Genomic DNA, 27,764 nt, shown 5'->3' with positions numbered 1-27,764 from the left:
GCATTCACATCATGTCTGAACAACTCATTCCAGTGTCTCACCACCCTCATCATAAAAAATTTCTTCCTTGTGTCCAACCTAAATCTACCTCCTTCCCATTTAAAACAGTTGCCCCTTGTCCTGTCACTACAGGCCTCGATAAAAAGTCATTGACAGCCACAATACAAGAGAGACACGTGCTCAGGCAAGGCTCTACATTGTCAGCATGGACAGAACCATTAACAAAATTTTCACCAAAATTTATCCTTAGTGAAGGCATTTACTGCTTAACTCCACACCCTGGCAAGCACACAGCTAATAAGCAATTCAGGCTTTGATTATAAAGTAAAAAGGAATCACAGAAGACATCTGTAACACTACAGGAGCTCCAAGAATAAATAAAATTCAAGGATTCCTGTTAACAACTAAACTTCTTCCTCAGTGGAAGAACACAGCTTCAGAGCTTCCAGCATTCATAGGGGTTTATTCTCTTTATAAATACTCTGTATGACTCCAGTGCAAGACCTTCAAACCTTACAGCTAGCTTGAAGTCCCTCAAGAAGACCTTTAAGTTCGTGTACTTTCATTTAGCTCGGCCGTTTTTCAACTTACAGCCCCAGTCCCCTGGTGTGGGGAACAGCAACATATTAAAGAAAAGCCAAACTGCTGCCTATCCGATGCTCGCAAAGAGGAAAAGCTGACGAGCGGCGGCCTCCTGACAGCTCTGAGGGGAACGCGCGGCGCCACCCAGGGGTGGCACCCCCCGGGCTGTCACCGCAGGAGCCCGCCCCCGGCCGCCGCGGGGCAGAGCGGGGCCGCCCCGCACCCCCAGCTCCCAACCCAGCCGCCGGCTCCTCCCGCTCGGACGGGAACGGGCTCCTCGCTGACAAACGGAGCGGTGCCGAGGCCCAGCAGCTCCGCCTTTCCGCGCCCCCTCCTCAGCCTCCTCACAAGGGAGCAGCAACGCCCACGCCGCCCCCTCCCCTCTCCCGCTGTCCGGCCGCTCACCCGCCCTCCCCGGCCGGCTCCGCTCGTTCGCCACAGACACCCCGGGCGGCGCGAACGGCCCAGCCCCGGCCAGCGGGGACACCGACGGCGCAGGACCCACCGGGGCGCTGCCAGCCAGCCTTATCTCAGCTTCGCTCCCCCCTTCAGCAGCTGAAGGGCAGGGAGCAAGCAGCACCCCTCAGCGCTGCGCTGCGCCGCCGCTGTTGTTTATCCAGGCCCCGCCGTTGCCTGCGCAGCTTCCCCGGGTACTTCCGGGCTGGGCAGCGCCTCCGCCCGGCCGGCCCGCCCCGTAACGGCAGTAACCGCCTCCTCTCCCGCGCCCTCCCGCCCCGTAACGGCAGTAACCGCCTCCTCTCCCGCCCCGTAACGGCAGTAACCGCAGTAACCGCCTCCCCCCCGTCCGTGAGGCGCTGCCCCGCAGCTGCCCGCAATCCCCTCCAGCCCCGCCGCGGCCGCTGTCCCGCCCGCCCCTCCCTGACAGGCGTGCCCCACCGCGCGGGCGGCCTCCCCGCTGTACAACTTCCTCGGGCTTCGCCTGAAATTGAGCCGCTGAGGGGGAAAAAACCGTCAGTGGCGCGGAGCGAATGATGGCGCCCCGGGAGGGCTGTTACAGGTGCTCCCCTGCCCCTGACAAACTGATGAGTAGTCACAAAACGAGTACTGCGAACGCAATAAAATATAAAGGAAGCACAGGGTAGCACGCGCTAAGGAAACGGGAGAAAAACGAAGGTTTGCGGAAGGAATCAAGACAACCTCGGTATTTTAAAAGCAGCGGTACAAAGCCCAGCCGAGGGGGGTGTAAGAGGTACCTTGCCGGTCCCGCTTTCCCCGCCGGGCCGCAGCAGGTGGGTTCCCCGCGCAGCCGGGGGCCGCCGCGGGGCCCAGGCGCGGCCGGGGCGGGTGGGCCGCGGGGCAGGGCTGGGCGCCCTCCCAACCCCAGCTGCGGCCGTGGGTTTCAGCTGGTGGCCTTGGAAATCCTCCCACAGCCCAGCGGAGACAAAGATTTGTTTGTTGGTTTTTGTGGGGTTTTGTTTGTTTTTCTTTTTTTTTTTTTTTTTTCAGGGCAGTTTCAGAATGTTACGTTTTGTGCGTAGCTTTCTGGTTTGTCTGGTAGTGCCTTTATATCAAGTAACGGCAAGCCGTGCAAAACGAGTTTTGACAACTTTTTAGTTTCACACCGAAGAGGTTTAGCTTTAACTTATGGCCAGGTGTAAATTACAAACATGAGATGTTAGCTTGTAACTTGCAACTATCTGAAACGCTTCAGATGGCCTTAACTATCAGCAACTGATATATTTTATAGGTACACCCCAAAATAAAGTACCTAAGTAATGAAACCTGAACTAAGATGGGTTTATTTTCTTTCATGCAGAGAAATTGTCTACAATCCCAGAGTGAAAAAGATTTCCGTCTATGATGATGACAGATTTTGCAGGAGAGCATACGGTAATGTTGGCCTTTACTAGAATAGAGGAAACTGTTTTTAAATGGAAAATCTCATAAAGAATAATACTTATACTGCAGTAGTGTTTCAAATATGCCAACTGCTGTAACAAACACTAGCCGAATTTACAGCTGAAGAATCTTAGAATCCAAACAGAAAAGTAGGAGGAAGGGAAAGAGGGATTTTTTTTCCCCCAACAGTAATTTTTTAAAATCAAAATAGCAATTGTAAAGGTTGCCAGCATAAACACCCCTGAATATTGCATTTATATACAGACAATGAAGCACAAGCAGCAGTCAACACTGATTTAGAATGTACCTTTGCCAAAAAGAAGTAAATGCACTATGCAGCTGTATCTAGAACAATCTATAGCTGCTTTCTAATACTATAAATGGCATTACTAAAATAAAATCAGTCCTCCAGACTAATAAGTATATGATTCTAAGGTGCTAGTCAAGTGAACTCTTAAGTGATAACCTACTCTAAATTGCTTCAAAATTTTTCAGTTTGCACCTTGAAGGCAATTTTGGGAAGGGAAGTCATACCTATGCCTGATGTAAAACTCTATTTTTATGTTTCTGCTTCCTGAAATCTTTGGAAACCTTTCACAATGCTTTGTAAAGGAGGTATTTAAGTAGATGTTCAATATTACGTATGTGGGGTTTAATTTGGAATCACGTATCCTGTTTTGTTTTGGAACTGAAAAAGCAATGTTGTTGCTAGTAGCTGAAGTAAGAGCATAGTAACTTCCTGTTCACAGTATGTTGGGAAACCAGTCTCCAGCCTTTTAGGGGTGAGGAGAGAAAGGGACAGAGAGAAGTGTTGAACAGCATGCCACTCTGTGAAGAAACTGCATTTACCTATTCCTAATCGTTATGGAATGCTTCCTCTGTGCTTCACCTTTCTCCACAGACATCTTTCCTTAAACCATGTCCGTTTTTTTCCTGCTTCATTGCATGGGGAAAAGAACACGAATATGGGTAGCTTCCTCCCTACTAAATATGACCTCTTTTGTGTGAACTGCCCATATTTCAGTAGTACAGCAAAAGACTGTCCTCCCATCTCATTGTGTCTTTCATGCCTTCCAGCAGAATGAAAAAATCATAGATGAATGCATGCGCTTGCAAATTCCTTGTTTCCATTCCAAGAAACTGGCAAGACAGTAAATGGTTTATATATCATAGAATCTGACTTTTTCCCCATTTCTATGTGTACTTACTATATGAGAGAAAAAAGGAGAAGGTAGCATTTTCTAGCCTACTCTCTTTGAATCAAAAGACAGGAATGACGCTGAAGAGATGACTTAACATCTCTGACCCAATGGAGATTGCTCAAAAGGAAAATGTATGTGGTGTTGCTCTGTTGAAAAGCAAAGAACTTTTTTTTTTTTTTAATTTGGACATGTAAGAAATAATTTTCAATATGCTAAGCAGCTTACTCAAGGTAACTTGCATTCCATAAAGGAGTTGGGCTCCAATTCAAGTCGCTTACATGAAAATTTTCAGATCACTTTCTGTACTAGTAATCAGCTTTATCAGATGGTATAATGAGTCTTAACATAGTCAGAATGTGATTTACTGTGTTCTAAAAACCTCTGTTAGTTCAACGAGAAAAATTTAAAGGTATCTAGTAGCTTGTACCACTGTATTTGCCAAATATAACTTCATATAAACCATTTGGCAAAACAAAATTACTGTGTTAAGATGATAAATTAATTTTAAAAATACTGATAATTGTGGGAATGTAATGGTTGCAAATCTCTGCTGTTAGGACAAAAATCCTATAAAAGTAGGATTCTAACCACACCAAAGGTTACCCCATGTTTACTGTTCTACAGCCAGGGACAGTCAGTAGCAGATTAAAGAGTTATTAGGAAAACAGAAGGTTATGATAAGCTTAATTTTTCAGTTGCATGGAAACCACTTCCTGGTATAATTCGTATCAGTTGATCAGTCATACAAGTTGAAAAATGATCTTAGCTGAAACTAGAGACCTCAATCCAATCTCATGAAAGTTTGCTGCGTGGACTTTCTTTTCTCCTGTTCCTGGATCACAGTGGCTAGCTTATTCTGTCATCCATTCCACAATTTCCACGTGGCAAGTGCTTGCAAGGATGAACGAATAACTGGAGAGATTAGCATTAATGTACTGCTGTTGGAATTTAGCAACTGAGGTCTGTGAGAGGCTTTACAAGCAGCTGGCTTACTACAGACCACCAAGATCGTCTGTATCAACGAGTATTTTGTTTGTAACCACTTTTAAATCTGAATTCTAGTACAATAGGTTTTCTTTATGTAGGTGTTGTATGGAGGTCTATCACTACATTGACATAGTCTTCTTAATTTGTAGTGGTTACAAATACAGCACCAACTAACCTGGAGGAAACTAATAGAGGGTTCAGGGTATCAAGAGGAACTGAAGTACGACTTCAATATAAAAGGGGAACTGAGACATCTGGATACAAATGAGTCCTTTGTTTTCAATTATTACAAGAATGCACATGAGCAAAATCATAAACGCTATCAAGTTTTGGGACATTTGATTACCCAATATGTTTATGAGCTCCTGGAAAGAGTCTGCATGCTGCAGAAAGTTTATATTCCTACTGATGCTACAGAGGATGAACCAAGAAGTTTCTTTTTCATGAGCAAGAATGCACTAACAAGTTCCTCTAGCTTAACTGTCCTTCTTCAAGACCATGGAGTTTCCCGTGCCGGACAGTGGGGGCAAAGGACGATTGTCAGTGAGGGTCTGCAGCATGGAACACAAATACCATTCATCAAAATGGCCCTTCGAAACCACGGGGGAGTGATTGTATTGAATCCCAATGACAACTTTGTTGATCCGAAGACTGAAAAGGAGAGGTTAAGCTTTTCTACCGGGGAAGAATCACCGACTTCTAGGCCGTCTGTCTGGTGGATTCCCAAGAGGGGCAGCAGCAGCCCTGAGGAACATACCACGTATGTATGGGATCATTTCATTTCAAAGAGCGCGGCCAAGAATGTGGCCTTCATTGCCCATGGCTACGGTGGCTTGGTGTTCGTCGATCTGCTGGTGCAGAGAAAATGGGAGGTAATGAATAAAGTGTACTGTGTGGCATTCATCGACTCCATGCACAACACGCAGCACCAGACTAGAAGCGATCCACAAATACAAGAATGGATACAGAAATACTGCCGTGGATGGGTGTCAACCAGCAAGCCTCTTGGTAAAGCTGTAGGTTCTCTCATGAAAGTGAACTGTCCTACTGTTTCTGCTGGAACGGAAAAGTATGGTTTAGCACCCTCCTGCTGCTTACGTGCCATCTTTAAGTACCTGAAGAGCATGCTGAAAGCCAAGACCACAACAGCCTTTAGGTATTCACCTGTTGCAACCAGAAGCAGCATGAGTGAGAAGAGAGGCAATAAATAAAGGTAGACCGATTTGTTCTTGATAGTGGTCTCTTCCTTTCGTAACTGCCCCTGCACTTTTCAGTCATCTAAGGACCTTCTTCTCACTGTGGAACAACTTACAGTTCTATCTTGAAGATAGTTTGTTTGCTTTCGAGAAACACACAAATACAAGTTAACTATTAGAAAAGAAGTGCATTGTTGAAAGCTTTAAGCCACAACCCTTCACCTAGCTGTGAAATTTAAAGTTGCACAAAATAAAGACGTTAAGGTATATCAACTCTCATCTGTGTCGTTTTTTAAATAAACGTTCTGCAGTTATAGCTCTATGATCAGACTAAACTATCAGGAAAACACTCGCTTCTTAAGTGCATAGCTTTCATTAAAAGGACAAATCCGGAGCATAAAAGGCATGTAAAGGATCTATTCCCTCCCCACTATATACCATATAGTGTTTAAAATCTTTCAAGAGCTGGAACATCCACCTTCCCCCTGGAAATGTTTACTGTTAAGTTGAGCGATACTTCAGGGAACTACACACTACTGCCTTCCCTCCAGTCAGAGGCAGTATGCCCCAAAGATGATACAGTGAGCTAAAGTAATTTCTGTTTTAAAGCCAACTAAGCCAGTGAGATTACTGGGCATGAGCTGCTATAGAAATACAATGCTCTAGCAACCTGCAATTACCAAACTGATGCAAAAGAATGACATTGCTGTTTTCTCTCAGCTGTTTTAATTTTAGACAGAGGTTGGAAATAGAGACAGTTTTTAAATATCCATACTTAAGGTTTGCAATTTATACAAGCAGAAGGTCAAAGCGAATGTAAACAAAACTGTTGTTCTTAATTTCCAGTTTAATCCTGTGGGAATTAAAAGTGCTCAGCAGCTGCAAAAGGGCTTTGAAGAATGACAAAACCTTATCCTACACCTCCAGTTCCTGTCTCAGTCAAAAAAATTGTTGAACAGTAATATCGGGTACCAGAGAAAAGAGTGTGTCAACTTCCCTTTTGTGTTTATATCCATTTCAGGTTTCAGTCATCTCTAATACTGTTTGAAAAAGCTTCTGTCCCGTTACCAGTAATGGGTAAAAGTGTAAAATTCCATTGGAAAGGCACAGTCAGTTGAACGCTCTTGAGAGCAAGCATAGCTTTTTAAATAAAGGTAGGTTTACTGTTATTGCATCTGAATGAAAATGGCACTAAATAGACAATTAATAGACTATACGGTGCTTTAGTTCACTTACAAAAGTGGCGCTGGAGGTGCCATCATTGAGGATGCACACAACCTGCCTGTTTTGTGGGTGCTGGTCAGCATGCAGCTCAAAGAATAGGCACTTGCATGAATTCTACGCATGAACATGTAGCTTTATTTACAAGAGAAGAAGGAGGTGACAGAATGTCTGTCTTCAGAAGGAGACCAATATGATCCTTCAACATAAATGCTCAAACTGTCCCACGGTGTCAGAGGTGGCTAAAAACGCTTGAAGAAAAAAAAGGGATCTAGAACATCAGCCATCTCCATAATTCTTTATCTCAGGTCAACCCATTAAATTCCTTGGTAGAGAAGGTCGTATTTAGGAATGTTATTGGGATCAATAGGGCTTCTCACAATGAGCTTTCCACGCATTGCTCCACGGTAAATCACTTCAATCAGATCTATAAAGTCTTGCTTTGTTTTGAAGCTTCCTACAAATTTGGTATGATCTGGAGACCTAAATATAAGCATACGATAAAGGTAGAACCGTAAGGTTAAAGTGTTCAAAGCAAAACCACCTAAAGACAAGAAAAGATGTATAATGACATTAGGGGTTCTGATTTGGTCACTCTGAAAGAATGAACCACACTGGTAATGGCAAAACCAAGTCAGGAATATAATGTGACCTCCACAGTCCAAAACGGTGCAGTGTCATGTCTAAGACTTCAACCATATGATTTTTTGCAGAATCGGGCACGTTTCACAGCTGACACCTACTTATTGCATCAGAGCATATTTCAAAATACTTCTTAATTTTACGTCCTTCTAGCTTCCTACAGACTTCTAAACGCAGATGCTGCTAACAAGGTTAGTTTTCAAACATTACCTTCCCCAGACACGGTAACATAGAGAAAGCCTGATAATTCTTAACAGACGTTATAGATACAGCCAGGTAGGATGACATACCCATAATCAACCTTCATGTGTTGTCCATTGAAGAAAAACACAGTAGACGGAATATAACTGATGTCAAAATACTGGGTGTACACTGGAACCTTGTTCACATCCACCAGGTAAATGACTGCCATTTTACTTAGGTCGTGAGCTGTCTTTGCAAGCTGAAAAGGGTGAAAAAGAGGGATGACAAACGGATTGAGACACAAGAGGAAGACAGGTGGCAAGCTTTATAAAGCCCATTTCCCTTATGTCTTATCAGTTTAAGCGGGGCTAGAATATCGTGTCTTATCTACTTTAAGCACTTTGTACACCCACTACAATAACATAAACATTTGCTTAATTTTCAAACCGCTTTATGAATATAGTATTATTTCATTTTACATTTAATTGTCACCAAAATTTTCATGAGACACCATATTATCCAAAAGCAACATATGACATTCTCTTGTATGCAATACGTATACTAGTAGAGTTTGTTTAAAAAAAAAAAGAAAAGAAAAAATTGCTCTTACAATATCGTCGAGCTGCAGACAAACAGCATCGTTATCTCTTCCAAACCGGAGAACCAAAACCTTCTCGGCCACGCTTTTTATTGCTTGATCGACTTCCCTCTTACAGGTCAGTTTGGGCAGCAGAAAACTCATCCCGACAGACCACGGCTTCCACTAAAAAAAAAAAAAAAAAACTGCGTCAAAAATCAGCGAAACTTCTCCATGCTGTTAAAAAAAAAAGAGCGCGACCTCACCGCCCGCCCCCCGGGCTGACAAACGCCCCGGGCCCGGGCTCTGCCTCACGCCCCCGCCCCAGTACGGCAGGGCCCAGGCGCAACCGCCCCCCACGGGGCCTCGCCCCGCACAGCGGCAGCGGCGGGGCCCCCCGGCAGCCCCCCTCAGGGCCCGGAGGCTCCCCGCGGGGCCCCGGTGCAGCCCGCCCGCCCCCCGCGGGATCACCATACCCCGCAGGGCCCTGCGGTGGCGGGAGAAGAGAGGGCCGGAACCTTCGCCGTGCAGCCGCGGAACCCCGCGGACAGGCGACGCGCACGGCGCCGCGCCCGGACAAGAAGGCGCGGCGGACCGGCCCCTCCCTGCGTGCGTACAGGCCTCTCCCCTGAGGTGAGCTGGGGATGGCGGAGGGGTCGTTGCCGCTGCCGGGCGGCCGTTAGCCGCGTCCGCCGCCCGGAGGCGTCCCCCCGACCCCTTCCCTTCCCGGGTGGGACGGGACGGGACGGCGGCCAGGCGGGCTGGAGCGCGGCCGGAGCTCGGGCAGGTGCGGGCGCAGCCGCTGGAGGGGGAGGCCTCTCCCGCCCCGTGTTTCCCGCCACCGGGGGTACCGGCGAGAGACGCCCGGGGCGCCTGAGGTGCCCCGTCAGGCGCCCCGCCTCGTCCCGCCGGTGGCTCCCGGCGACCTTCGCCTGCCTGCCGTGCCGCCAGCCCGCCTTTCCTCGGCGGGCGCGGGTCGGGCCTGCGGCGCGGCGCCCCGGAGGCCCCGCTCCCCGCCGCAGCAGGGGGGAGCGAGGCGCGCTCGGGAGTAACCGAATTATTCAGTCTGAAATATCAGTGAAGGGCCTTTCTGTTCCTGGGATGAGTTACAGTGAAGTCATGCTAAAAAAAAAAAAAAATCAGAAAAATATTTAAAGTCCTACAAATGTCGGTTCTTCAAAGAGATTTAGAGTAATTCATGCAGTAATGACACGGTAGTGTGCGTGTTGGATACACTGAAAGGTTACTTGGCTTTTATCCAAAGCTGTCATCAAGTATTCAGATTGTGTAAATCTGCCTTTCAGTTATTGACTTAATTGGTGCTCCAGTAATGTAAGTTTATTGAGGAACTGATCCCTTGATTTCTCCAAGCTGGACAACATGCTTTTTGTATTGTTACTTTTGCCAGTATCTTTAACACTTAAATATAAAATTATTAACATCTCCATTGTAACGCTTACAGATTTTCTCTTAACTTCACGCTATTAGGGCTTTTCTGTTCATTTTTTCTTAATAACAGTAGAAAATGAAAGGCCGCTCACCAGTTTGACCAATTACAGTATCATAAAATACATCCTAGTTTATGTAATGTTTCCTAATAATACGCCGTTCTTTCTGTGGCTCTTTATCTGGGCAGGTATATATATAACCCCAAAATTAGATTTAACTTGTTCTTTATATCAAATTATTTTCAGGTGATAAGTTATTACAGAGAGTATGAATTTGCTTTTAAAATGTGAAGCTAATTTTTATGTTTTGGCCAAATCATGTGTTTTCAAACCCTGAAACTTCACTGATTTTACTTAAGTAGGTTTGTATAGGACAAGGGAAAAAAAACATTCTGTGGTTTCCTTCTTTTTGCAGATCTTTTACATTTAAATACAAATGTGTATGAAATTAATGGGACTGTGGGTTTCATGTCCTTAGCTTTATGTGCCAACATCAACTTCACAGGCAATTTAGCAAAAAGAAAAAAGATGGCCTTTTCCTACACTAGTTGTTTATTCTTCCATCTCCTCTTGTTTCTAGGTGTCCGGTGAATCAGGCGTGGAACTTCATTTAGGTGGGATGATAACGAGCTTTTTTTTTTCCCCTCTCTCTCTCCGCCTCCTGGTTAGCTGTCCCTAAGATCGGTTCTCTGATTCGGCTCATAGTGTGGCCACCTGAATGCCTGCACTGATGACAGAGCCGGGAACAAGGGGCTCAGGGGACATAAGAGTGCTTTCATTGGCAGGAGTATCGGTGTAGCAAAACTACAGCATTGGTAGTTTCAGTACTTCAGTGACCTACAATGTGGAAACGTATAGAAGAGGAAGAAGTTTAGTACTAAAGTTTGCCAGTGGAGCTTTCCCAAAATATAAAGGTAAAAGCAAAAATGTGATCTTCTGCGATAGAAAGCTTTTCCAGAAAATGTTGCAAGATGAAGCATCTTGTCCGTTTTCACAGTATAGGAAAATTAGGTAGGCACCTCTGGACGTGTATAAAAATATTTTCGGTCTCCATGCAGCATTTTGCTTGCTTTGGTTGTGAAGGTTCTTACGTGATACAGATAATTTAAATAGATCTCAGCAAATACTTGAAGGTTGTTTGAACACATTTTGAATTGCATTAACTATAGCTGCTTTAAACAGCAGAACTAACCAAGTCTCTTCACAGCAGTGCCACATACGGTGTTTTTATTTAGAAAACAATAGAAAAGTAATAGTGGAAGCAGAAATTTCTAGTATTCTCCAAGAAGTAAGTTATTGTCTGTCAGTCTTACTAAGGATGAAAATCTCTGTGTGTTTTCTTCATGATTTCTGACAAGTTTTTTTCCCCCTTTTGTTGGTGTTTTGCAGCTAAGTGTTTGAACACAGTACATGTCTTAAGTATGCAGTCTGCTAATGTGCTTCTCAAAAAAATTGTAACAAGTTCTGTCCTTCCATTTGCTGCGCAACATGGGATGAAAAAGGATTTGTTTCCACTCAGTAGAACTCTGAGTTTATCGCTTTGCCTGAAGCAGGACAATTCATGCAGTCCCTCAGAAAAACTAGATTTAGATGCCTGGAAGAAGGTAATGAAGTCTGGGGTGCAAGAAGAAGTCAGTGAGACGGTCTCTGAGCATAAGGAGCTTTCCAGTTTGGCTGCTGCACGTGAGATTTTGGAGATGTGGAGACTAGCCGGCAGATCAGTTCCGGAAAATATCAGTGAAGAACAGCTAAAAACCTTTATGGAATGTCCTTCCAAGTCAGCCAAAAAGAAGTACTTAAAATATTTGCATCTCAAGGAACTTCACAAGAAAAACGACAAAAGAAAGATGGATGAGAAGAGGGAAAGGAGGCTGGAAACACAAGAGCACGCTTCAAAAACTGATGAGACCAGAAGGAATTCATTCGTATGTTTGTGGGCCAACTGTATGGATAGAGCATACAGTTGGAGGGTTGCTCAGTCTATGATCTTTGGCCAACCCCTAGTATTTGACATGTCTTACGAAAAAGATATGTCCGCCCGAGAAGTTGCAAATACAGTCAGACAGCTAGTGTTAAGTGAAGGCTGCAATCGAAGATCTGTGGATCCGTTCCACATCCACTTCTGTAACTTCAAAGACGACAGCCTCTATCATAAGGAATTCATCAAGCATTATAGAGAGGCGTGGGGGAAATTGCTCATCACTGTGACAGACCAGTGCTACACAGATGTCTTTCCAAAGGATAAGCTTATCTACCTTACTGCGGATTCTCCCAAAGTGATGAAAACATTCGATCACAATAAAATCTATATTGTCGGGTCAATGGTTGACAGGAGCATAAAAACAGGAGTCTCTTTAGCACGGGCAAAGCGACTGGGGCTGGAGACTGCGGCCCTTCCATTGGAGAAGTACTTGCTTTGGAATACTGGTGCCAAAAATCTCACGCTGGATCAAATGATGCATATTTTATTAACCTTGAAAGATACTGGAGACTGGAAGAAGGCTCTGGAGTTTGTTCCGAAAAGGAAGTATTATGGCTTTGTAACCAAGCCTATGCATGAACTGAAAAAAACCTTAAACCTGATCAACACACTTAAACTTGGAAAGAGACAGGAAGAAGTACGAAAGCAATTTGCCAAGAACTACTCTAAGAAGCTAATGCAAAAGTAGAGTGATGGGGAAGAGAATGATTTATTATGAGAAAACTGCCCTTGAATGTTCCATTTTCTCGGGACTTCTGGAACTGTATTCAGTTATTGATCTCTAAAAATGCCTTTCTTGGTCAAGTTTGAAAGGACTGTTATTAGGGATTTTCTATTTTTAATTACCGTAGTATTCCAGCTGTTTGAATTTATTCACAGAGTATTGAAATTATGTAAGAGAAATGAGATGATCAGTTCTAAAAAAATTACTCTGTACAAAGAATATAAACCTGTTCAGCTGAATCATGCTGGGACAAGGGTGACTGTAACTGAATGCAAAAGTGGTTCTTCAGAGAATCCCTCAGTGCTTTGGGTTTGCAGGTGGAGGCCGTCCACAGTCGTCTTCTAAAAGACTACCTAAGGTGAAACAGAAGAGGCCTTTCCCCCTTACTTCCTGGACCCTCTTTTGGTGCATAGATGAACTGACTTTCAATAGCTGAACTAAAACCATGGTTTAAACCTAGCATGAGTTTGGGGAGTTGCACGATTTTTTTTTTCCTGGGTGTTCTATCTGGCACGAATCAGGTCCCTATTTGGAAGGAATAATCCAAATTTTCTTGACCCCGCCAAAAAAATACCTTATGTACTTTTGTGTAAAACATTTATCCCTGAGCACCTGTGTTTTCAGTCCATATGGTGTAGATTTCCCAAAGTGCTGGAACTTTGAGATGATGTACAGTCCTGTTAGTAAATACTTACAGGAGCGGAGAGCCTTGTAGTATTTCTCACAGCTGAAAACATAGTGATTGGTCTCGCTGTGAACGTCTGTGTTCAGGCCGAGCTACAACGGGCGTGCTGTTAAATACAGCTTTCTGCTGTCTGGAGGAGGAGGAGGAGGGATTTCTTGGTGCCTTCACGGGTACTTAAATCTTTTTAATTTAATCTGATTACCTCAATGTGTGAAGTCAATGATGGCAGATGGTAGGATTTGTCCTGAAAATTCAAAAACCATGAGCGGGAAATGTAGTTTCGAAGAGCAGGCTCCCCGTATACCCGGGGTTGGTGATGACGCGTCCCCTGGTGCGAGGAGGGGCTGGAAGGCAGCGGATGGCACTGCCCCTCGACGCCTCTGCAGCGCGGAGAACCCCTGGCGCTGAGAAAGACCCGCTTCCTTTCGGCCGCGCGTGGTTGGGTAGCACGCAAAGCTTCACCCTGGGGTAGCGCGTCCGGCGCGGCGCGGGGCTGCGTCCCCGCTCCCTGTCGAGCCCTCGGGTGCGAGGACACGCGAGCGTGCGGCCGCCTCGCTCCAACGGCCCCTCTTTTTCCTCACCTGAGGAAGAGGCGACACAAGAGGTGTGCGCTGCGGGACTGTGCCTCCTGTTATTTGCTGTTTCTCCATAAAAACAGCCTCTTCTGATCTGTGAACTGGTTTTTGCTTTGGGGAGAGAAAAAATGACGTCATTGCTCGCTTGAGCTCGTGTTGGTGAAACGTGGAAGATGATTTTTAAGCCGGGAGGGGAGGGGAGGCTACGCCAGTGACTGTGGCAGCCGCCAGCGCTGCACGCAGACGTGGTTCTTCTGAACACCAGTGACGCGGGGGTTCGGCGTGTGACGCCTGAGGGGCGCGGGGGAGCGGGGGTGACGTTGAGCCTCCACCCCCGCGGGAGGGAAACGGCCCCACGCGCGCAGCGCGGCCGCCTGCACAGCCCCGCGTCACTCGCCCTTCGCGCCCACGCCTACCGGCCGGAAGGGCGTCAGAGCAGCGTCATTCGAGGCTTTCCCGCCTTCCTAGCCGGCTCGGAGTGCAAAGCTTCCGGCTGCGTCATTGCCGCTGCGCCGTGGAAGGCGGGGCCGGCCTGGCCGCTCTGGCCTCCGCCCGCGCTTTCTCTATGGTCGGGGGAGGGCCGAGGGGTGGTGGGGCCGCGGCGGGGCGGCGCGCATGCGCGGCGCGGGAGGCGGAGTCGGGGAAAATGGCGGACGGCAGAGCTGAGGGGGAGAAGGCGAAGCGGCCGCAGCCCGCAGGAGGTGAACATGTAGCGCCTCTCGCCGCGTAGCTGCGGGGTGGGCAGGGGGCCCGGGCCGGTCCCCCAGGGGTGGGGGGGGTCCAGGGGTGCCGCCCCCGGCCGGGCAGGCCTGGGCCGGGCCGTGAGGGGCCGTGCCCGGCCCTGCGGGGAGAGGGGGCGGCCCGGGCCTGAGGGGGCTGCGCTGGAGGAGAGGCCGAGGTCTGGGCCCGCTGTCCTCACGCCTGAGAGTCAGCCGCAGCCTTAGAGGAGCTTTTTTTAAGAATCTAACCGCTTCTCCTTGTGCACGTAAATGCGTTATTTCTCTCTCCGTAAAAAAAATATACGGCATAGTTCTGCCGTGTATTGAGAGAAATTTGGCTGTTGCTGCTGGCAAGGATGAAGACAACGCCTTAAAGATTAGCTTTTAACAGCTGTGGCACCTTTTAAAATGGGTACAGTGAATACTCCTTAGCTACTGCTTTAAGCATCCTGGGTTTTTTGCTTGGCAGCAATCTGCAAGTTTTCTGTTTGGTTTTATATTACCTATATTATGACTGGACAGTCCTGTCATCTTCTGTACTGCTTATTATCAGTTCTCCTAAAATTTTTAATCATGTTTTTTTCCTTCTTTCTTCCCCTACTTAAAATTGAAAAGACAGTGTCTTTGGAAAGATGTAGTCTCCCTTTCGTGGTTTTTTTTTTGGTTTAAGTATATCTGTAGGCAGAGGGCATTTCTTTGATCTGTTGAAAGATTAAATCAAGCTTGTAAACTACTTAGGATATCCTCAACAGTGAATGTTATTTCTGATAATCACTACAATGTGAACAGTAATAGCTGATTTTAGGTAGTTCCTTGACTCTTGATCCTCTGTTTGGGTTTTGTTGTGGGTTTTTTTTTTTGGTGGGTGGGTTTTGAGGTTTTTTTTCATATTCATAACTGGTGATTTTTGAAAGCAATTTAGAGTCTTTAGCTTTTGCCAAGATCAGTGGCATCTACCTTAAAACTGACTTAGTTGTGACTGGTTTGTTCCCACCACCACCAATGTTCTCACTCCCAGGGGCAAGAGATCCTGAAATGCTGCGCAATTAGCACTGTCAGTCTTGTCACTTAAACCTCCTAGACAGTGAAAGTTCTCCACTTACATAGCTTGTTGATACTTATGAGAAAAACTCATCTGTGAAACAGGACAGCTTTTTATTACTGTGATCCATGAAAAGAGCACTGGGCAGACTAGTGTTCGAAATGGTACTGGTGCTTTCCATAGGTGAAATATGACCTCCTTGAGATCTCTAGGAAATAATAAAGAAGCCTTAATGTCTTGAAAAATATATATGCATTGGCATGGGAGATGGGAGAGACCTGTTTCATGGATAACATATGTCTGCATTTCTAACTGTTTCCTGCAGAAATAGAACAGCACAATGGCTCCCTCCCCACCTACCCCAATTGTCCTACGCCCTTTATAGCTCCTTCAGCAAGTAAGAGTTTTTGTAAGGAAGCTATTTCTTTCAACACTTTGCTGTTCTTCCTAAGTGGAGCCTAGTAGAAGTAACATTCAGAATGTAGTGGTGAGAGGAGCTAATTTTGAGAGAGAAGCTATTTCATATTTTGGTGAGAAAACAGATGTGGGTAGATTGTGTTAGGCTTTATCTTGTGCCTAGCAATATTCTAGAATTTGCAGTCAAAGAAGTAATCTGTAGTGTAATTACCTTCAAGCTAGCATTAGCTTAGGAACCTGGACTAGTCCAGCGTGCCTTGAGATTTGGGCTGCTGTGGATTTTGTATCATCTTATGAAAAAGAAGACTTTTAGGCCCACGGTTCCAACACTTTGAAGCCAATGAATCTTCTGCCTACCCTCAAATCACCGCACAGTCTGTAGCGTACCTAGACTGGACTTGTAATTGAATACTCTGTTTAATGTGATTTCATGGACTAGCTGTAAAGAGCTTCTCATAGCCTTGTGGACTGCTGTTTGGAAAACTGTGCTAAGACAGCAACCAGTACCCAAGGTCACTTGTGTAAATTTTGCTTGTTTCTCTTTCCTCCTTTGTTTGTCACTTTCATATCTGTACTTTCTGGGTCAAATTTCTAGTGGTGCAGACTAGTACCATTTTTTTAATAGAGTGAAATTGATTAAAGTTATTAATTAATTTTGTTGCGATCTGCCATGTTTCCAAAGGTGAATAATAAATCCATTTTTGTTCCAATTACTTATTATCTTGATAGGTAGAAGAGTGGGGTAGAAAGGATATATTTTGCTGCTTATGATTTGGGAAATAGCAGAAAAATATATATAGATGGTGTCCCTAGTTTTTCTTTCTCCTGATGTTGTTTGCTTCCTTTTTTTTCTCAGAGCTACAATCTTGTTGACCCCTGATTCAGACTAGCTTCTCTCCCATTGCTCTGTCTTACTTAATAGCTTTTTGCTGTAAGAGAGCAGTGCAGAGAGCTTTCTCCCCAATGGTCTGAATTTGCTGTGTGTGGAGGGTCCTGTTCTCAGTTGATATAAGGAGGAACTGTTCCTAGCTCCAGTTTTTCTTGGGCTGATAGTATGAGCACTTTCCTGTCCATTCCCCAATGCGTGGTGTTTTGGTTTTTTTTTTTCTTCTTCTGCTACTGCAGTGGTTTGCTTATTGCAGCAGCAGAGAAATGTATTTTTGCTAAAGGACTTACTATGTTCAGTACGAGTTTTCCAAGGACACTTTTGTCTCTTGGTGTAGCTGAAGAAGCTGAGTGTATAGGAATGAAAATGTGATTTGAGTGTTTTTCTCTGTGGATCATTGTTCAGCTGCTATGTTTTCCATGACTTTATACAAAACCAGAAAAGATGAAATCTATATATATGTTTTTCTAGTGCTGATTCCTTCCTCAAGCAGAGCTTGGCAGATTTATTACAGATGAGATGCGGACAAGCAGTGACTTGAAACATGATTGAGACAGCCGGCCTCACTGTAGTCACTTCCATGATTTTAGAGTTGTGCCAGACAAGCCTAGAGACTGGCATGGACATGTTTGTTATAGAAATTTAGTAGAATTAATTTTAACTTAGATTATCTGCTCTAGATTTGGAATTGGGATTCCAATTATGAAAGCTTATCTATGGCAACTTAAATCCTAAAAAGATTTAGTCATCTACATTTAATTTACTACATGAACTTTGACTTCCATACTAAATAAAGAGATGGTGCTTCAAGATTGTTTTCCTGGCTCATACACAAGAAGTTCTTTACAAGTAGTGGAGTGCTTGCAGTTTCTTCTCCTCTTTGTGTTTTGCTGTCCACTAAATGTACGTTGGTGGAAACTGCTGTCACTAAAAACACCTTACCTGTTGCACCCAAAGTATAATGCTTTTTGAGGTTGCTGCTCCCATCAATCTGCTCAGTAAAAATAGCTCATCTTGGTAAGTTGTTTCGACTTCACCAGGACCTGAAGAAGAGGCAGAAAAACCTGTGAAAACTAAGACTGTTTCTTCCAGTAATGGAGGAGAAAGTTCGAGCCGCAGCGCAGAGAAACGGGCAGCTAATGAAGAAGCTGAAGACTTCACCACAAAGCCTGCTCCTGCCAAAATGTCCAAGTTTGGATTTTCCATAGGCAGTCAGACAGCAAAGAAGGCATCTGCAATATCCATCAAACTAGGAGCAAATGTAAGTTGTCTGAGGGCTTTTAATTTTAAGGGAAGTGAGGCAAAGGGGGAAGTACTTTGGGGAGGCTTCCTTGCAGAAGGAAAAGCTTTGAATTACATGTGGGTAACTTGGATAAAGTTTAAGAAAGCATTGCAGGGCCAGCTGGTCATGCATGTGTAAGTACTTCAAGGTGATTAATACCAGGTCAGTTGTCTCGGGAAGCATAAAGCTTGACTGAAATGAACTGTAGATCTTTGAACATACAGAATAATTTTGTAATGAGATTTGGTAAGTCTGGAATAATTTCCTGAGGGAAATGAGCAGACTTGTTAAACTGTTCAGGCTACTTTGAAATGAGTGCCGAGAGCTTCGTTGCATAGGATGCTTAAAGCTACAAGAAAGCAAGTACTCTCCTCGATGGCTTAATAGGTCATCTTCCACTCCAAAGACCTTATTTTAGCATGGGGAACTGTAGTTTATTTTTCAATGACTTTGCCTGTTCTTTGCAAGGTCAGTATGATTCACGCATACTGTATGCGAGAGATGAGGCTTCATTACATAGGGTCCTAAGAATTCTGATCCCCTTTATTGTCCAGTACAGGGTATCCTTGTGCTTGTTCGGATGTGAATCAGCTGCTTCTCTTTGCTACCAAAGTAGTCCCCTACTGGCTTGGGCAAGGACAAGCCAGATGCTGCCTCTCAATTTTAATACAGCTCATTTATACTTCCCACCTACCACTGTGATGGATACGTTATAAATCCTTGTCTGGATTAAATTCAAACTGTAATCATGAAAGGCTTGCACCTGCAATGCCAGAATTTCACAGATCTGCAAAAGATGAAAAGAGTGCTCTGTTATTTTGAGATGGGAGGGCGATGTGGGCTGGCGGCATTCTAGGGTATAAATGCAATCAGCTCAGCTCAGACTTTGGAAAAATTGACAAAGCGGCCTTCTCTGAGCCACTAGCAAGCTCCCATGTCTCATGTAGAAAGATACTTCCAGTGGCAATAAATTTGGCTCAGGATTTCTGGCTCACTGAATTTAGTGGGTGACTGACAGTGCACCAGATTGGACAGTGCTGAAACTTACCCTGTTTCTTTTTAGTCATTTTTACTCCCTTAGTATGTTACCCATTCCTGTGGAGCTGATGCTTTAAAAAATGGCACGATATTTATACATTTATACTATACCTCACACTATTGGTGAGGATTAGCTGTAGACAGTCACGTAAGGACTCTGCAGCCTCAAAACTATGAGTGTATATGAAATAATCACCAACAAAGTCAAAATGGAGGAAGCACTGTATACCATTGATTTAGATGATTGATTTAGATAATTGATAGTACTGTAGAAGCAGACGGTTACTGATGACTCAATGCTTTCTTAGTGATCTCGGAGCTGCTTTCGATATCTCTGCTGTATTACAGCAACAGTTGTGACTTTGATAGCTTCTTGAACTTTAAATAGAGGAAGGTATTTATTGGAAATCAAAATAATATTTTTACAGGAGCCTTATATTAATCAGACTGTGTGATGCACACTGATGCTGGTTAAAAAGTATTGAATTGTTTTAAGCCAGAAAGCAGTTATGCTGTTAAAAGACAAGAAAATAAACATATTCATCTTTCTGGCATTGATGGATAAGGATACTCCAAAAGAATAATGGAGACAGTGACATAGTAAAATTTTGAATACCCCAACTTGTTCAGATTCTGATTTAATTGTTCATGTCATGCATCAGTGGCCGTGTACCCCTGCAGTCTGCTAGAAAGTCAAGACTTGCTTGTGGGGAATTGTAATATGAGAGGGCTCAACCTGCTTTTCAGAGTATATCATGCACAAATGAACAGCCATTTTCCCTTTTCATTAGAGAGAAACCTTTATCTGCTTGATTCAAACAAAAACACTTTTCCCCCTCATTGCCCATTTCAGTGAAGATGTTTGACTTCATTTTACCAAAATATTTAAAGTACCAAGGGTAGCTTTTTTGAGTTAGTAGACTTAACTTTACTTGTGCATTTGGTCTTTTTCAGAAGCCTAAAGAGCCTGTTCCAACCCTTGCTCCAAAAACCCTTTCTGTAGCAGCAGCTTTCAATGAAGATGAAGATGTGAGTAATAAGCTAGTGATCAACACAGCTTAAGGTACCATTGTGGGTTAGAGTTAGGCAGAGAGAGTCGGTCATTTAAGGTTCTTTACATAAATGTCAGGGATTTTCAACCTAGAAACATCTCTTGTGTTTCTGTTCAAGACTACAACTCTGTAGCTCTGTGTTGATTCAAGAAATCATTAAAGTGTGATAACTTTTCCCTGAAAATGAGATGCACAACGTAATTTGAATTAATGGTTGCTTTCTCTGGCCTTGATAAAGGGGAGGCGAGGAAAAGTTGTGCTGCTTCTGGATTGCTACATATTTTATTGTTGCGTTACTGCTCCGTCTTACACAGAGGTGAACAAAGGAATTTATATTACTTTCTATAACCTTGTAGAACCTCTGTTTTGTCCTAAGTCACTTTGCTTTCCTGTAGGGCTGTAGTCCATACTTTATCTTGTCAGGCATTTGAAATGTTCAAAAGACAGCAGCCAGCCACACTCTAATCTCCTTTTTCTCTGTAGAGTGAACCAGAAGAAATGCCCCCGGAAGCCAAGATGCGCATGAAGAACATTGGAAGGTAGGTCAGCTTTTAACTATGGTTTGGAGAAGGGTGAGTGTGTGAGAATGCCTTCTCGAGCACAGGTCAGATCTTGCAGATGGTTTAGAAATATAAGAAGATAGATTAGGTTCAAAAAGTTTTTCTCCAGAATCAAGAAAATGTTAGTAGAAATATTTTCTAATATGTCAGCTGCACGCTAAAAATAGTACATTCACATTTGCACTTTGAATCTTATTCGCCTCCTTCTTTCTTTCTGAGGAAGAAATTGATTCTATATTAAATAGAAGCTAGCTTTCTTCTTGGAAAGATAATAGGTGGGAGTTCATGCTTGCTGCTAAACTTTGTGTTATTCTAGTTCTCCATTTTATAAATTGCCCTGAAGTAGGGTAGTTTGCTCAGATTTTTCAACTCCCGTGCAAGGGGAAGATGAGAATCATCTCTTCCAGAGGGACACAGAATAGCTTGTTTACTTTTAAAACAAATCTATGTAATACTTCTGCTTGCCACAAATTTGAGTATTGGGCCAATCCTAAAACAAATAGGAACATTTTCAGAGCAGGCTTCACTCCAAGTTAGGGATGGATTTTTGAGCATATATATTTTAAATATGTTTATAGATAGACTGATAGACTGCTTTTACAGTCAGTCCTCTGGAGGCTCACTACAGTTCAGTGAGTTTTTTTTCTCCAGTGGCAAATTTGGATCCTCATTTTTGTAGCCCTTGCAACAAATTCTTCACAGCTGGCAGCAGTTGCTGCCACTCCCACCTCCTCTGCTGCCCCATCTCGTCGCTCTGTCTTGACATGCTACAGAGAGATCAATTCTCTGGCTAACTTACAGTTGCTAATAGTGAGGACTCCCAATGTAATGGAAAGAAGGAAATGTGTGGTAATTTCTGGTGGCAGGATGGACTTGAAATTGGTGTTTTCAGTGTCATGTTGCACAAACTGCTATAGTTGAACTGACTTTCTCAACTGATCTTGTTTTACTTTTCACAGGGATACACCAACCTCAGCAGGACCAAATTCCTTCAATAAAGGAAAGCATGGGTTTTCTGACAACCAGAAGCTATGGGAACGAAATATAAAATCTCATCTTGGAAATGTCCACGACCAAGAAAATAACTAAATGATGTGGATTGAGAGTTGGGTGTTTGGGGGGAGGGGAGGGTGTAACGTTAAAGGAACAGTTTCCTTTTTTAAGAATGGTATAAGACTATCTTTGGAGCCACTTTTTTAAGATTTTGAGTGGTACACTAATAACTGAGTTTGAAATTAGAGGTAATTTATGTTTTGTATACAGATTTCAAGGCATTTGCTAATTTTGTAGTTCCATGTGATTAGTTTCAAAAGGTTACAGATAATAAAGAAATTGGAGTGGTACCTTTTTAAGATTTTTTTTTTTTTGTCAGTGATTAATTAAGGTGGATGAAAAAGGTTACTGTCTCTTTAATCAGGTTAACGTTGAATGCTCTGGCATTCTCACTTCTGGCTCCCTCTTCATAACAGGAGAAACAGTTGACTCCTAGGAATACTGCTAAAGAAAGTGAGCATTGTCTTGTGCTAGAAGTGTTACTGGACTATTAATTTGAATATAAACTTATGCAGGAAATAATAAGAACCTGGATTTTTTTTCTCCCTGCAGTCACCTTTGTTAAGTCTCCGCAAACTAGGAATTACGTTGCTCTGAGTGGCTCTGGTAACTTAGCTCTAATTTTGTTTAAAACGTCATGTAGGATGTGTAACCTTCTGTGGCCTGTTTCATCCTCAGGAAATGGGCCTTGTCTGTATATTAGATACAGTCTGTAAAGAATATTCACTACACAGGTAAATCGGTATTTTCAGTGTGCTCCTCTTAAATCGTTAGCCTTGAGTAGTGCTTGTTAGCATTTCCTTGTGGCACACAAAAGCCACCACCAAAAAGACAAGCTAATGTACATTAAGCTTCACATTTGGTTGAAATATTTTTCTTTACTATGCCTAGAAGGAATAAAAGCCACACCAAAAATCGGTAACTCACTGCTTAAGTATGAAAAATAAAAGATGCACTTTCCCTGTCTTGCCATTTAAAACAAAATGCCTCGATGCCTATGACCTCAGTGGATGCTATCAGGTTAAAGAAAAATACTGTATTTGCAGTCCTAATGCTTGTAACAACTGTCAACTTCAGAAATAATATTCTACCTTTTCCTCCCTGTCTGCCTTTTGCAGTAATTGTCAAGAATGACGTTAGTCTGGTCAGTTTAATTTCCTAGCTTTCATACTGCAGAACAGTGCTGTAGGATTTCAAACCTAGTAAGGACTGTCTAAATTTCAGTCTAATTCAGATTGCATATTTTTAAAACATTTTACTAGCAAAACTGGTTAAACAAAAAGTTATCAACAGCAACATCCCCCTCCTCCCCCCTGTGAACACAAGGTTCTTTTTAAACTCAAATACCTGATAGCGTTGACCACTAAATGACAACCAGTTCCAGGCTGAAATTAGAATTCAATGTGTTAATTGCTTTCATCCTGCCTCTAAAACCTTTGTTCATGCTAAAGTTGAACCTGCAAGTGCAGAAAGGAAAGTGCATCTTGAAGTGTATTTTTTTAATTATTATTTTAGGAAAGCTCTGACCACTTAGACTTTTGAGTTTGTAAGTTCTAAAAAATATTTTTTTGTATTTTTGTATTGTATGTGTAATCTTTTTTTCTTTTGAAGTCTGATGCAGTTGAATACCTGTAACTATTTTCTTTAAAAGCCTTGTTATAAACGTAACATAAAAACATATACATTATTTTTTTTCCATAGCAGAAATCTTTGGTTTATTTAAAACAAAACAAAACACACTTTCAAAACTGACTTTCAGGACTTCCAAAACTGATTTGGGCATTGCTGGAACTAAGCAAGGCAAAATGAAGCATTGACTTTTCTCTTACTTTTATCACATGTGGTTATGTTTGTCGAAATAAATCCCGTTAAGATAGTGGTAATTCACAGTGAATAACTATTTTATCTTGCTCCTTAGTAGTTACGTGCTGCTGTCTCAGTCACTTGTATTAGGAAAAAGCAAAAGGGAACTTTGGGTAAGAGTGAGAGGATGACTTTGAGACCTGTTCTTTTTTTAGTTAACCTGACACCAGCAATGTCTTCCACATCTTCGGCTGAAGTAGACATCCATTTCAACAGAATTTCCTGGTACTTCAAAATCCTTTCGGAAATTGCTAGGCAGAACAGCAGACACGCTAGGAAATACCTTCCATGCAAGTGAGAGAGCAAAAGTTATATTTATCTTACTTGCTCCCGTGGTCAATACGTGTAATCCTAGACCTTGTGAGAGACTGCAGCAGCTTCTAGATCTCAGCTGAAGGGGAGCAGAGATCCTGCCTCACTTCATGTGTGAGTTTTGTTCCTTCTCAGTGTTTCATGGAAGAAAATCGATCAGGGTGGCCTAAATCCGCTCAGGGCTGAGTGCCTAACAAGCTTGACCGTGTAGCTGCAGGGGTGTCTGCTGGTGTTTAATGTCTGACGCTTGCAGGAAAGAACTGATCTGAAAAGTGTTGTGGAGGCAAATGTTAGCTAGAACTTCACTTGAAGTTCTAGGCTTTTGTTACAACAGTCGTGATCTTTGTGTGAAGATAGTCTTGGGGGTGCGTGTGTTATTTTTTTGTTCTTTTTCTAAGAATACTCGGGAATCCTAAAACTCGTGGCAAATTGCCTGATTGAGCTATCTTAAGTGCTTCCAGGAGATATGCTGAGACCTGTAGCTGCTTAGTATAGCACGGTGTGCGTACCTATCAGCGGCTGAAATGCCTAGCCACGTAACTGGTGCAGTTTTATCTCAGAAGGCTTGTGCTTGCGTAGCAGTAAAGCTTTACTTAGCGCCTGAGCCGCTTGCAAACCATTCAAGACATTAGGTGAAGGTAGAAGTAGTTAACCAGTAACCTTTTGTGCCACCCTGCAGCTAGGCTGCTTCTGAGCCTGCTGAGTTGTGAATGGATCCAAACTCATCTAATGCTAACTAACTATATTAAAAATAATTAAAAAAAAAAAACACACAACCAAAAAAACAAACAACAAAACCAGCGCAGTCACCTGCTGGTGGCAGTGTTTTGGGCAGTCCTGGGTGTAGCCCCTTAGACACCTAATTTCATTCTTTAAAAGCATAGGAGGTGCACTGTCCGGATGCTCAGAATCCACATTTTAGCAGCAGAAAGAAGAAATGCCCAACCAGCCTGTCTGTGAGGTGACTGACGGATGCGATTTTAATTTCGTGGGCTTGCTCCCACGTCATAGATGACCCAATTACGGTATTCAGCCAACTTTGACAAAGCCTGCTGTCACGTCCTAACGCGGCCACCGCAGCAGCAGCCACGGCGGCGTTCGGGCCTGACGCGCTCGATCTCTGCGTCTGCCCGGTCCGCAGAGCACCTCCTTGTCGGAGCTCGCGTGCTTGTGCCGAGTTCTGCCTGCCGGGGCGGCTGTGCCAAAGCGCTCGTCGTGGGGGAAAGGCAGCTTCGGGGAAAACGGCAGCTTCTGAGGCAAACTGAGGTTTTAAACTATTGGAAATCACTGGTGTAACCAGAACTCTTTCTAGGCTGCCGTAAGATAAGAAGCTAAATCTGTTTGGAGAAGCAGCAGAATTTCAAGGCCTTAAAAGGTGTTCTGCTAAAAGAGGTAATTTGTAATTCAGTATAAAATTATAAGTTGAGGAATGAGTAGTTCTGCCCTCAAGCTACAGAAGGGAAGGTTACGTTCTAAAGTCCCCATAATTTGTCTAGTTCGTCTGCTAAGAGACACTAGAACACCATAAAAATTGGACATTTAACAGCTTGCTTTTTACTTTATCCTAGTAACTCCGTCCTTATTTCTTCTGGGCTTATTAACGAAGGGATCGCCTGCTGTTCTCTGATTTTGATATATTGGCATCTTAAAAACTACGTAGTGCTTGCTTAGGAAAGCTACTTCTGCTTAGTAATTTGGAGCCGCTGCCTCAGGATCGATGCATAGTTATCCATAGAATTAAAAGCATGAAACATGAACTGTTACACTTGAACTCTGTATATAGCGTCTTAAATTTCTGTTCATGAACTTCGTTTAAAAGTCTGGAGCGGTGGGAGGCCAAGCAAGATTTTGTTACCAAAGCAAACCTTTAAACGCCGCAGCGCGTGCGCGCACGCTTTTTGTGGTATAGGTACGTCGGTGCCAGTGCCCTTGAGGCTGGGTGGGGTGGGTAAGGGCGGCAGTGACCGTCGCAGATAGCAATCGGAGCGTGTATTTTTTGATTCAGTGGCATGTAGCGAGATCTTAAAAACCTTTGCGAATCTTGTGACTTCGTTCTTAAAATTTGGTTCTTGGGATTGGGTTTCCTGATGAGGCGGATGCACAAATGAAGCGTTTGTGGTTCTGTAGCAAGAGCTCCGCTGAAACTTGACATCATGAGCCCACGTTTATGTTTTCCTTGCAGTACAAGTGTATTAACTTAAGGTAATGCAAGTCATAATAAAAACATCATTCTCTCTCCTTTTCTCCCCCAGCTTTCCATAATTTGTAAGCATCGTAGTTGCATATAAAGTGTTGGCTGATGCTCAGTAGCTTGTTATAAAATCAGAATTCTGCCTTTGCTTTTGTGAAAGAAGGGTGACTGTGGTAGCCTTTCGCATTCATACTACACCAGCCTCCGCCGTGTAGAATTGCAGGCACCAAATACAGCAGCGTAGTGTAAAGAGTAATTGCGAAACTAGCAAGTGTCGTCTGAGGCCGTGCTTTATTTCTGTTACTCAGATGCTTGTTTAACGCAGCCGTGTCCACACATAAAATTTAAGGCTGTGAGGAGGCTGGGCTACTACACATCTAAAAGCACCGAGTAAGTGAATACTGATGTTACCACCTGTAAGGCAGAGCGCTTTACCTAAGACAAGAAATGCTGCCCTCAGGATAAAACTTTCATAGGGGTGCAAGACAAAGTGTTACTTTGCAAAAAGGACCTCCAAATTCGGGCGGGACCTGCACGCCCTGTGCCTGAGGGCGGTGGGAGTGAGCCGCAGCCTCTCGCCTGCGGAGCAGGAACCCTTCTGCACGAGGACGGGTCTCGCTCGGGAACTGCTGGAGAGGTGCCGGGTTCCCGCCGCCTGGCAGCAGCAGCTGCAGGACTGGCTCCTCGGTGTAAAACTGAAAATCACCCACGCATCACTTTCTCACCTGTAGTTGCCTCCCTATGGAACGGTTGGTCAATGGCAGGTCACATTGCTCCTTCAGCACTCAGCCTTTTGTTTATGTGCTTCCCACTTGGCTTGGTTACCTCTACGGGCTCGCAGAAGAGTTAATAGGCCGAAACGTTCCTGGCATTTCCCCTAGGAATGGGGATGAACCACAAAAAGCGCTCGGCCTTCGCAACATGGACGTTGCCTTACAGTTTCTCTCGCAGCAAAGGGCAAGGCAGAGGCCGTGCAGCTCGCCCAGCGGCCGGGAGGGCGGCACGGGAGGACAGCGCCCACGCCACAACCCCTGCTCACATATTCGTCCCAGGGCAGCGGCCGAGACGGAAACGCTGGACGCTGCCCGCTGCCCGTGTCCGTACGGCACTGCCACCCCAAGCCAGGAGCAACGACAGCCCAGGCAAGCCAAAAACGGCTGCAGCTGGGTGGGGAGGGCTGAGGGGATGCCCCCATTTCAGCATAAATACGCGCTGTCTTTCGGTAACGTTGCGCTCTCCCATCGCCGTGTTCTGACGGAATTTAGGAGGGCAGTGGGTTTCCTTTCCTCATACAAGTTAGTTTTTTGAGACTTAAGCAAAAATTAAAAAACAGGTGTTACTAGAACTATCTATATATGAAAGGTTAAATACTGAAGAGGAATAAATAATTCTGTAACACTTTTTTTTTCCCCTCCTGAAAAAAAAAGTTGCTTAAAAGAGTAATTCATGGCAAAGCTCAGTTTATTTAATGACAGAAATAACCGTA

At 44.0% G+C, this 27,764-nt stretch overlaps 5 protein-coding genes across 16 annotated transcripts in view; 3 read left to right on the top strand and 2 right to left on the bottom strand.

The window, feature by feature from the left end:
* The window catches only part of SENP7 (SUMO specific peptidase 7), a 45,773-nt gene extending 44,520 nt beyond the window's left edge, over positions 1-1,253 (bottom strand). For 4 of the 7 annotated variants that reach the window (XM_082337710.1, XM_082337717.1, XM_082337714.1 and 1 more), the window contains exon 1: positions 1,088-1,253. The gene's annotated coding sequence lies outside the window, so the exon portion shown is untranslated. The other 3 variants (XM_082337718.1, XM_082337713.1, XM_082337715.1) reach the window with 3 other exon arrangements.
* Positions 1,254-1,398: 145 nt separating this feature from the next.
* Positions 1,399-5,972, top strand: LOC309604065 (putative protein ARB2BP). 3 transcript variants are annotated; one of them, XM_082337731.1, is made up of 3 exons: positions 1,399-1,600; positions 2,360-2,433; positions 4,781-5,972. In XM_082337731.1, exons 2-3 carry the CDS (start codon positions 2,401-2,403, stop codon positions 5,840-5,842), a joined length of 1,095 nt encoding a protein of 364 aa, XP_082193857.1. In that variant the 5' UTR covers positions 1,399-1,600; positions 2,360-2,400; the 3' UTR covers positions 5,843-5,972. The 3 variants fall into 3 exon arrangements, with proteins under 3 accessions (XP_082193857.1, XP_082193856.1, XP_082193855.1); XM_082337730.1 differs by having other exon boundaries at positions 1,399-1,792; XM_082337729.1 differs by having other exon boundaries at positions 1,399-1,832.
* Positions 5,973-6,761: 789 nt separating this feature from the next.
* TXNL4B (thioredoxin like 4B) lies at positions 6,762-13,380 on the bottom strand. The gene is made up of 4 exons (XM_082337733.1): positions 13,299-13,380; positions 8,484-8,636; positions 7,981-8,132; positions 6,762-7,531 (listed from the first exon to the last, which is right to left on the bottom strand). Exons 1-4 carry the CDS (start codon positions 13,338-13,340, stop codon positions 7,366-7,368), a joined length of 513 nt encoding a protein of 170 aa, XP_082193859.1. The 5' UTR covers positions 13,341-13,380; the 3' UTR covers positions 6,762-7,365.
* TRMT10C (tRNA methyltransferase 10C, mitochondrial RNase P subunit) lies at positions 8,928-13,305 on the top strand. Of its 4 annotated transcripts, none has more exons than XM_082337724.1 (3): positions 8,928-9,083; positions 10,479-10,512; positions 11,288-13,305. In XM_082337724.1, the coding sequence occupies exon 3, from the start codon at positions 11,320-11,322 to the stop codon at positions 12,565-12,567; it is 1,248 nt and encodes a 415-aa protein (XP_082193850.1). In that variant the 5' UTR covers positions 8,928-9,083; positions 10,479-10,512; positions 11,288-11,319; the 3' UTR covers positions 12,568-13,305. The 4 variants fall into 4 exon arrangements, with proteins under 4 accessions (XP_082193850.1, XP_082193852.1, XP_082193851.1 ...); XM_082337725.1 differs by lacking the exon at positions 8,928-9,083 and adding an exon at positions 9,096-9,237; XM_082337726.1 differs by lacking the exon at positions 10,479-10,512.
* Positions 13,381-14,292: 912 nt separating the features above from the next.
* PCNP (PEST proteolytic signal containing nuclear protein) lies at positions 14,293-23,485 on the top strand. Its single transcript, XM_082337732.1, has 5 exons — positions 14,293-14,564; positions 17,968-18,188; positions 20,202-20,276; positions 20,783-20,838; positions 21,819-23,485. Exons 1-5 carry the CDS (start codon positions 14,429-14,431, stop codon positions 21,946-21,948), a joined length of 618 nt encoding a protein of 205 aa, XP_082193858.1. The 5' UTR covers positions 14,293-14,428; the 3' UTR covers positions 21,949-23,485.
* The last annotated feature ends 4,279 nt before the right edge of the window (positions 23,486-27,764 follow it).

This window comes from Platalea leucorodia (genome assembly GCF_965183815.1).
Source record: "Platalea leucorodia genome assembly, chromosome: 2".
NCBI classification, from domain to species: domain Eukaryota; kingdom Metazoa; phylum Chordata; class Aves; order Pelecaniformes; family Threskiornithidae; genus Platalea; species Platalea leucorodia.
The sequence above is the reverse complement of the archived record's forward strand: the minus strand, read 5'-3'. Positions and strand labels throughout refer to the sequence as shown.

What these genes read in the sequence shown, in the direction of transcription:
- LOC309604065 (XM_082337731.1), top strand. Translation starts at nt 2,401, where the DNA reads ATGATGATGACAGATTTTGCAGGAGAGCATACG. An exon ending in ATTTTGCAGGAGAGCATACG is followed by an intron (nt 2,434 to 4,780) that starts GTAATGTTGGCC and finishes CTTAATTTGTAG; the next exon opens with TGGTTACAAATACAGCACCA.
- TRMT10C (XM_082337726.1), top strand. Translation starts at nt 11,320, where the DNA reads ATGCAGTCTGCTAATGTGCTTCTCAAAAAAATTGTAACAAGTTCTGTC.
- TXNL4B (XM_082337733.1), bottom strand. Translation starts at nt 13,340, where the DNA reads ATGTTTTCAGCTGTGAGAAATACTACAAGGCTCTCCGCTCCT. An exon ending in GTCTGCAGCTCGACGATATT is followed by an intron (nt 8,133 to 8,483) that starts GTAAGAGCAATT and finishes CACCCTTTTCAG; the next exon opens with CTTGCAAAGACAGCTCACGA. An exon ending in CACATGAAGGTTGATTATGG is followed by an intron (nt 7,532 to 7,980) that starts GTATGTCATCCT and finishes GCTTATATTTAG; the next exon opens with GTCTCCAGATCATACCAAAT.
- PCNP (XM_082337732.1), top strand. Translation starts at nt 14,429, where the DNA reads ATGGTCGGGGGAGGGCCGAGGGGTGGTGGGGCCGCGGCGGGGCGGCGC. An exon ending in CCATCAAACTAGGAGCAAAT is followed by an intron (nt 18,189 to 20,201) that starts GTAAGTTGTCTG and finishes GGTCTTTTTCAG; the next exon opens with AAGCCTAAAGAGCCTGTTCC. An exon ending in CGCATGAAGAACATTGGAAG is followed by an intron (nt 20,839 to 21,818) that starts GTAGGTCAGCTT and finishes TACTTTTCACAG; the next exon opens with GGATACACCAACCTCAGCAG.